Genomic DNA, 10,297 nt, shown 5'->3' on the forward strand with positions numbered 1-10,297 from the left:
ATAATGAACAGTAAATTTCAAACTTTATTTATACTGTCCTACTTATCATCAACACTTAGGAAACAAATAAATCTGTCACTCCAATTATAATTGTGTGATAAGAAATATACCAGATGTTTTGCTATCAATTAACAGGTGAACATTATTTAAAAACACTTAGTGTAATCAAACTTTATATATTTAATTAATAGTTCCCAATATTTTTTCATTCATTTGTCACAAACTTAATATAGATCTACAACTTATCTATCAATGTCAACAATTTTATCTACACAATGTAACGTAATGAAATATATCCTTTAATAAAAATAGATTATTATCTAATGAAAATGATATTTGCAAATCACAATTTCTGTTCAAAGGGAAATAACTCAATCATATAATAAGTATATATTTTTGGACTTCTAAAAAGTTGAAAACTCAAAAACGAGAGAAGCTAAAATCGTGAAAATTGAACTTGACCTTCATTTAGTCACAGGAAACAACATATCAAAATTTGAAAAAAATTCGTCAAAGTGTTTGCATGTTAATGAACAGCCACTGTTTGGCAGCCACCCTCCCGCCCTCCTACATCCCCAAATCAATAACCGATTTTTCCTTTCGAAAATCCGGTTAAAAATTGTATCTCCCTAATATATGCAGAGCATATTTTTACTTAAACGAGCAACATGAATGTTGCAAGGTGTACCATTCTGGAGCATCTGAGATCACCTTGTATTTTGGTTGGGTTCGTGTTGCTCAGTTTTTAGTTTTCTATGATGTGTTTTGTATACTATTGTTTGTCTTTTGGTCGTTTTTAATTTTTTGCCATGGCATTGTCAGTTTGCTTTCGACTAATGAGTTTGAATATCCCTTTGGCATCTTCCGCCTTTCTTTTACACATCTATGGTTTGAGTATACGTATATACCTTTAATTCAGAGTTTTTCCCATCTTAAAATCTGGAGTATGTCAATAAACCCAGATTGTCTGGCTAAAAAATAGAGGTGTCTTTATAAGACAAACTTAGAAATTTAGGTTTTTGTATTGTTATTCATAAACATATTTAATTTTCCAATAACCATACCAAATAAGAATGAATCATCTGAACAATTTTGATGGGTTTTATGTTGCATAACCTTTATTTTGCTGTGAATTGTTTTGTGGACTGTTATTTGTCTGTAGTCTGTTTTTTGCCATTGTATTGTCTGTTTTTCTTTGAATATGTCTTTTTTTAAATAAATACCTGATCTAAGAAGGACTTCAGGTGCAATATAGTTTGGTGTTCCAACTAAAGAGTGTGCTAAACATCTATGTCTTTCTCTATGTTTTCTACGTTGTAATGGTTTCTGAATTTCTCCACAATTACATTTAACATCAAGGGTACAATTCACATCCATTGAATCCTGTCTGGTATGTAATTCATCTGCAAAAAAATCATATATTGAATCAGTACCAGTAGTTAAAATTCTGAAGACAGGGTTGCACAAATGTCAATTAAAATTAAATAAAGTTTAAATTATAAGTATCAATTAAATCATGAACAGGTTCAAAAAATTTAATTTAAACATTTATGATTTAAACAGTGTTAAACTTTAAATAATGTTTGGAAGCAGTTGTAGACAGTTTAAACTTGAGGCTCTAAAGAGCCTGTGTCGCTCACCTAGGTCTATGTACATATTCAACAAAGGACACTCTCCAACATTGAAGACGAGAATAGAATACATGTCAAAAATCTTTTTTTTGTTGATCTTGTGTTGCTGATCATTTTGTCCTTTTAGTTTCTCTCCATCTTCTTTCATTTTTGCTCAAAACACAAAAGAGGGTATAATCCTCATTTAAGGGCAATCACTCCTATAAAGAGTGACAATCTACTAACTTAATCTTCAAAATTTGATTTGTTTGTACATCTTGCCTTGCTGATCAATCATTTTATTTAAGGTAGATTCATGGTATACCGCCATCTTGGATTGTATAATCCCAGTACAAAATCGGTCTAGTTATCTGCCCAAATCTGCAAATTTGGAGACAGATTTGCAATTTATTGGTTAGACTGTTTATTTATATAAAGAAAACTTGGTGATTTATTGTATAACTCAAAATATTTAAACTAATATCAAATTTTGTGTTTTTAGAATCAATTTTTTCAAATAAGCCATTTAAGGGGAGATAACTCTTTTAGTAAAAATTATATACTGGACTGATAGGGAAAATTTTAATTTTTACTTGTAGCAAGAAAACAAGTTCGGTGACACCATTTTTTCTTTTCATTTTCTTGAAACATATTATAAAACCTATCTTCTCACAATTTATTTCCAAATTCTATCTCATAGATTTTTTTTTAAGCACACAAATGTATTTTTTCATGAACATTCTAACCAAATTTAGGCAATTTTCAACGACTCATAGCTTGGAAAATAGCACGGTGACCCATACTTTTTATTATATTTTTAAAAAAAGCATAGTAAGATCTTCATTTTGGCAAAGTATAAGAAAATTCTATCTCAAGAAATATTTACTTATGATCTACCTTAAAGTTTCTATTTATCTATTATAATTATCATCATATAAGGGAAAACGCAAAAAACTTGGTAAAAATCATCATTTTAGGGCAATAACTCCGATAAGGAGTCGTCTATGAAAGGCCGTCAGGGTCATAATTAATTTTGTTACACATACGCTAGAGGTACGTGTAACAGGTCGTTCACGCACCCTAGAGGTACACATAACATTTTGTTCGCATATCCTAGAGGTACATGTAACACTTTGTTCACGTACCCTAGAGGTACATGCAACTGTTTGTTCACATATGGGGAATAACCTGCTATAAGAATTCGCTTGACAGTTTTGACATAAATGTACAATTGGTAGAGCTCAACATTCTAAACATTTTTGCCCTTGTCAGATTTTCTCCATTTATAACAGTTTTCAAAATAATAGACAAAACTTGTATTTCAATCCCATGTTCTATTTTTAGCCATGTCAGCCGTCTGAAATGGCAGGCGGGGTCATTGGACACATTTTTTAAACTACATACCCCAATGATGATTGTGGCCAAGTTTGGTTAAATTTGGTGTTTACATACATGACATATCTCAATTGATACGTTATGCTAGTGCATGTTCACACTATACTGACTTCATATACAGGAGTATGCTCCTTATGCAGAAACTGCTCCAACAGAGTTATGAGAAGGAAATATTAACAAGAGGCTCTCAAGAGCCTGAATCGCTCACCTGTAATTTTTTGCTTAAATCTTTCATCAATGATTATTTTTGCTTTGAATATATATTAATGAATGGCTTAAATCTTCCATTGAAATGTTCTTTGCATCTGTCATATTTTCTTCAAAATCAAAGAAATGCATTTTACCCCTATGTTTCATTTGAGCCACAGTGGCTATGTTTCTTGACATACAAGAACATAAAATACAAAATTTATACTAGATACTCTGAAACTCATTCAGCCCAAGTTTGGCTGAAATTGATTCAGCAGTTTCAAAGGAGAAGATTTTTTAAAGTAAGCAAACTAAATAAACAAATTGTGAAAAATTGATTTTAAAGAGCAATAACTCCTTAAGGGGACAACTGACAATTTTGGTAATACGAACTTATTTGTAGATCTTACTTTGCTGAACATTTTTGCTGTTTACTTTTTATCTTTATCATTAATTATATTCAAGATAAGAACCAAAGTCTGCAAAATTTCCTTAAAATTACCAATTAAGTGGCAGCAATCCAACAATGGGTTGTTAGATTCATCTGAAAATTTCAGGGCTGACAGAGCTTGGCCTAATAAACATTTTTACCTCTCATCAGCGGCCATGTTTTTTTACGAAACAGAAAATAAAACACACACTTTATTCTAGATACACTTAGAATGATTCAGCTTAAGTTTGGTTGGAATTGGTTCAGTAGTTTAAGAAAAGAAGATTTTTCAAAGTTAGAAAACATGATAAACATTTTGTGGAAAATTGTCCTTAAAGGGCAATAACTCCTTAAGGCGAAGTGTACGTAATTAACTACTCCACAGAATTTTTTTACATTTTACATATGGATTCTGCTTGTAAAAATACATCAGAAAATAAAATAAAAAAGGGGGGTAACCGTTTTCGTTTTTCAAATACAAGCTGTTGAAAATGACAGCATGATACGCCAAAAGTACAAAGGATATATAGAGAAAATCATAAAAATAGGCAGATATTTTTACTTTATCAAGATTTTCTATTTCGTTGGTCCACAGAATTTTAAAAAAAATCGATATACGATTCTAAAATGAACGACGAATCCATTGGTGCAAAGAAAGTCCTTAGCAACCGTGCTACTTTTCAAGCTATATCCTGTGGAAGTTTGATTTTTAGAGGAAAAAATAAAAAATATTCGGCGACGTTATTGATGTCTACTGTAACGTCACCACAACTTCTACTGCTACCGTACAGTGTCGTAACAAAATCGTGACTGTGTGTATAACCCATTTTACTAATTATTACAAATGCTCAAGCGTAATTAATTGATAAGGAAATAAACTGACTAAATTTTAAGGATATTTCTGCTGCCAAAAAAAAAATGCAAATTGGCAAATAAATATACTGCAAGTGAAAGAAAGTTACTGTATAGACTTTAACTCCATCTTTTCTAAATTAGACAGGGTTCCACATCTTTTTTGAAATGCTTGTATTGTTCTAATTTATATGAATCAAATATCGAGTTTGAAATTGTCCCGGTTAACACACTCAGCGTTGACAGAATGATTCTATACATATTTGAATAATCGGTTATAAGAAGGAGGTTATATGAGAAGGAGAGAGGACGAAATACGATAATTACTCATAAATTGTCACCGCCTTTTCTGTAAATGGGTGTTAATTAGTTGAGATCGACTTGGTCGCAGAGGGAGACTGTGTCCTTATTACACACCCGAGTAAGAACGGAAACCCCCGAAGTGTTATAAACCGACCGAGATTTTACAAAATAAGCCCGAGATCATGGCTCAATTCTCGACAGTATATACATAGCATTCCTTACGGAAAGTGATGGTTTGGCCAGGGTCACAGGCAATGAAAAAATACACATTGGATGTTTTCTGTTGACGTGTTTCAGTCATCATTTGATCATGGTCGACGATTTATTTATAAGCGATGCCCAAAACAAGGAATTGTATATTCAAATATACAATTCCTTGCCCAAATGTTGGAGCTCGAAAAAGAATTTGATCTAGAAATAATCTGCACCTACAAGACAAACGACTCAACCGACCTGAATTGCTTTGTGAATGATGTATATATAAGGAATTAAAATTTATAACAAAATAATTATTAATATGTGCAGAAAAAATGTCCGTAAATGAAGAATAGTCACGCTTTCCTGTCGTGGTATTTTTATTGAAAAATTGATGTATTTTCCATTTTTTAGAATAAATATTACAACCGTGCATGGCATGACAAGACTATTTATTAAGAAGAAATCTACACATACCATGTGTATTGTCCGGGGGGAATCACATTTAGAGAGGTACCAATCTAAATGACTGGCAATCCTAGTATTAATGTACAAAACGCATGTGTTCATTTTCTGATATTTTACTGTTTTATTAAGCAAATGAAGTACTGGTTTCAACAAAATCTTCATCAAACTCAGTGTATAACAAGGTATTGATTTGGCGTGGTCACATTGAGGAAATTTCCATATCATATTTCTTTATTTTTTAGGTTTTTTTTTCTTTTATTCCTTTGCTTTCAGTGAGAGCCAGTCAATTCAAAGGGAACCAACATTAAGATATTGAAAAATAAGATGAACCGATGCATAAATATTTAATTTTGCACAGAAACGATTTTAATGAGGAGAAAAAACTGCCATGTCCTGATGTCTACAGCATTCCACACGGAGATAGACTGTACTTAAACTTTTTGGTGGTTCTCTGATAAATTCCTCTATTTCAATAATAGCCCCAGTCACAACCGGAACTGTCACTTTGACAAATGTACCTCATATATTTCTTTCGAGGATATAGACTACCATTTCCCATTTCTAGAAGCCAACATGGGAGATAAAAATCTAAGCGCATATGCCTATATCTACAGCCTAACCTCATCAATATCGAACTTTTCGCTGGCTCTCGATAAATTTGTCTTCGTTTCAATAACAAATGTTCGATCCGGACGCAACCGGTCAACGTAACAAAAGTCCTCACGTACTCCTCTATTTTCTATGATATTATCTAACAATTGTCATACATACTAATCACACGGACTGATCGCAGTAGAAGCAGAGGGCCATATCAAGTAGGTGATAAACATGTCGGTTTCTTTATATTTTTATCATTTTCCTCTGATCGAATTGCTATCCTGGGGATGCTAATTTTATATCAAGCAGAGTGTTCACTCTCTTTCTCATATAACCTCCTTGGTTATAATATTGGGATCGCATATATAAACGTCTTTTTTTAATCTTATTTCTGCATGTTTGTATTTAAAAAAAGTAAATATAATTTTCTGCATCTTTTCATCCACGTACACGTGACACAAATCTGCAATTTTATTTAAGAAAATTCCTGTCTCAATCGCTTTCCCTTTTCTTTAACTACACGACAAAGCATGATATAATGTTTGCTGGAGTTTAAGTAACAAAGGAAATAATTTCTTGTACCATTACTTATTAAATATCCACATCCAAAAAATAAGAAAACTGCATCTGCATATTATCTTGAGAATTTTTATGGCTGTAATAAGGTCAAAAAGAAGAACACGCATATGAATTTCAGCAAAATAAAACAGATCGGAGTTTTTGATATAGCTTCCCGTATCACAGATCATTCCCAGTGTTATGCCTAAGCATTGTGTATATCGTAATGCTATAGCATTGTGTATAGTGTAATGCTAAAGCTTTGTGGTATGCTATAAATGTACTGGTGTAATGCTATAAATGTACTGATGTAATGCTATAAGAATGTACCAAGGGCGATGTTATGAGTATGTATCCATCCAGTATGAAAATTATTTTGATGCTAAATAAAATGTACCTAGTATTTTTATTAGAATGTACCTAGTGTAATGCAAGGAGACTGTTCCTAATGTAATGCTATAGGTGTAATACCGCCAAAATCATTGTACGTCACATCCGGTTGCATACGAAAATAGGTCGATAAAAATATTCCCTTATAATTGAATTTGACAGTTGTATGTAATTAATCCTACATTTCATTGCAGTAAAACATTTCTGGGTCATAAACATATATCTTGGGTATTTAAAAGCACCATTATTTTTTCATTTGGGGTTTCTATAGAATATTTTGGAAACTTGAGGTTACGTTACATGGTTACTAAAGCTTGTACACAGGTTAATAAAAGGGGAAAATTTGATTGGTTAACTTCCAGTGATGGTTATTTTCTTATATGCAATGAAATGTTATGTGAAATTTACATCTATAGTACTGGACAGGATAAAACTTTACTCATGCCAAATATTTCTTTATTTGAAACAAAGATAAATTTGCACAATTTTTTGAAAAGTGCAAATTAACCAAAGACTAATAGGGGAAAATCAATGGTGGTATTACACCTATACGAGTTTACCTAGTGTAGTGCCATACAAATTGTGCCTGTATATAATGCAAATGAATTGCTTTTTTGTTAATATTATATAACTAGAGGCTCTAAAGAGCCTGTGTCGCTCACCTTGGTCTATGCGCATATTAAACAAAGGACACAGATAGATTCATGACAAAATTGTGTTTTGGTGATGGTGATGTGCTTGTAGATCTTACTTTACTGAACATTCTTGCTGCTTACAATTATCCCTATCTAATAATGAACTTGGCCAAGTAGTTACAGTGGAAAATATTTTGTAAAAATTTACAAAAATTTACAAAATTTATGAAAATTGTAAAAAATTGACTATAAAGGGCAATAACTCATTAAGGGGTCAATTGATAATTTTGGCCATGTTGACTTATTTGTAGATCTTACTTTGCTGTACATTATTGCTGTTTACAGTTTATCTCTATCTATAATAATATTCAAGATAATAACCAAAAGCTGCAAAATTTTCTTAAAATTACCAATTCAGGGGACAAGAAATAGGTACTTCCGGTTTACAAAAGGTCATTTCAGGTTGATTTTTCAAGGTCATATGGCTTGCAACTTAATGCACAAAGTACCATAGCTTTATCAGGCATACATTAAAAGTTAAAGCAAAGGTCAAAACCTAGAACATCAAATCAAACTTTGACCTTGACCCCAACTTCAAGGTCATTAAACTAGGGCCTAAAATCAAAACACTCTAGGTCTCTTCAATATATTGTTAATGAGTTATATAACCATACAGCTAACATTAGATATAAAAGGGGCGAAAACTCCAATTAAATGTCTATGTACCCTTTCAACTAAAATTTACGTGTTACGACATGTCGCAACTAACAATTCTGTAAAAATTTTACAATTCTGTAATATTTTGTCGATATCTTATACAATCTCTGAAAATAAGTGATAACAAGCCAAAATCAACATTTAGAATATGACCTTGACCTTTGACCTTGACCTTATTTTCTTTTTTTTGGACCGAGGACCTCAAATCAAAAGACTTCAGGTCTCAAGTTATGGTTTTTCAGTTACAAATGCACATCACTTATATCAGATGCATAAGGGGAAATAACTCTCATATGGAGTCTCCGGATAGCTTCGGTCAAAATTAATCAAATCATCCTGAGGATATAACGAGCAATTTGGTAAAATAAATTAGTCGGTTTCTTATGCAGTTGCGACGTATAAGTAATAACAAGAAAAACAGTGTTCGGGGAGGTAACTCTTACATCGATAAGTTTTTGGTTACTCGGTGTCAGTTTCAAAAGCGTATTAACTGTTCGATATCATGAACCATATGTCTAAGCGACATCTTGCGAAACAAAAAAACAGCGAAGGAAATAAAAGTAGGCGGAAGAAAAAAAAAAAAAATAATAATAATAATAATCAGAACAAAATCAAAAGGTCTTTCCACGGAAAGGTGGAAAGACCTAATTATTCACAGTTTTGTAATTCATTTTCGCCATCCATAATGATTGCCTAAATGTTAACTTGGCATGCCATACTTGATAGAAATGCAGACGTGAAAGAAAGCACTTTGATAAAAGCGTCAATGAAGATATTACATTCCAGCCAATCCAGGGCGATGATTTCGTCATTTATAGACGAAATACGTGTTTCTGAATGGGTAATTTGTACTTAAATATAATGTTGACATCAATATTGATCTGGTGAGTAAAGAATTTTGATTTAAAATGTGAGTTTGTTTACAGTTCTACGGAAAATACATGCTTAACAAATCTTTGCAGTTACGCTACAAAAAACATGTTTATGCTTCAACATGATTAACTTCTGTGTCACAGTGTTCTAAATATTGAAATTTTGTAAAAAAAGGAACTGTTATTAAATAACATTCGTTTCATTTACATTCACAAAATTTCTCTGAAGTTTGTCACAGTTCCTTCTGATTTTGTGTCAGAACTCAACCGTGTCTGCTAATATGTCTCTTTAAATTCATACAATAATAAATACAGGAATATCCTGTGATCCTTTCTCATAGATGTTAAGTTTTCGTCATAAAGAAACTAACCAGTATAGATCATTATAGCACGAACAAAAGTTTGTCGTCGGATCCAGTGAATACCGGAAATCATCTCCGGTCCGTAGTTCCTTGATTCAATGAAAACTAAGACGATTTTTTTTCACTTTTTTTAATTTTTAACTATGAGCGTACCTACGGCCCACTTAGATATTTCAACTGCATCAACATTTATATTCAAGGAACATCTGGTACAAATATGATCGTGGGCCGTATGTACGCTCATAGTTTAAAATACAGAAAAAGGTTTGGAAACTGCCATTTTTATGCCCTTTTCTCAAATCTTGAGGTGTTTACAGCAACAAAGCATGAATAATATCAACGGAAGTTGACAAATCTATTGATGTTAACAAAAATACAGGTTTTAAACTTTAAAAATATATTATTATAATCCATAGTATGTCACTTTTAATTTGAACGAAAATTGGGGGCCGTTCTCTGGTGCTTATCGTACCTTGTCCTTTATCAATACTTTAATACTGCGAGTTTCTGTATTTACTCTGTTATAGATTCAAGGTTATATTAGCTTATTGGCCGCGAGACTCGAAGGGTTGAGGGCCAATACATATGATCATAAATCTATAAAAGGGCTGATACTGAAACAGCCAGCTCATAAGACTTTTATCATATGATACACATTCTTCAATTAAAAAACCAAGAAACTTACTGTTATATACATTGTAGGTACAGGAAATCACATTTCAGT

At 32.2% G+C, this 10,297-nt stretch overlaps 1 protein-coding gene and 1 long non-coding RNA gene across 2 annotated transcripts in view; one reads left to right on the plus strand and one right to left on the minus strand.

The window, feature by feature from the left end:
* LOC127724764 (uncharacterized) overlaps nucleotides 1-10,297 on the plus strand; it is a 567,962-nt gene that overhangs the window by 552,915 nt on the left and 4,750 nt on the right. The gene's annotated exons all lie outside the window — the stretch shown is intronic.
* The window catches only part of LOC127724646 (serine/threonine-protein kinase LATS1-like), a 135,289-nt gene that overhangs the window by 64,426 nt on the left and 60,566 nt on the right, over nucleotides 1-10,297 (minus strand). Inside the window, exon 5 of the mRNA XM_052231671.1 lies at nucleotides 1,224-1,403. Within this exon, the coding sequence (XP_052087631.1) occupies nucleotides 1,224-1,403 (180 nt within the window). The remainder of the gene's footprint in view (nucleotides 1-1,223; nucleotides 1,404-10,297) is intronic.

This window comes from Mytilus californianus, unplaced genomic scaffold, assembly GCF_021869535.1.
Source record: "Mytilus californianus isolate M0D057914Y unplaced genomic scaffold, xbMytCali1.0.p SCAF_14, whole genome shotgun sequence".
Lineage (NCBI taxonomy): Eukaryota > Metazoa > Mollusca > Bivalvia > Mytilida > Mytilidae > Mytilus > Mytilus californianus.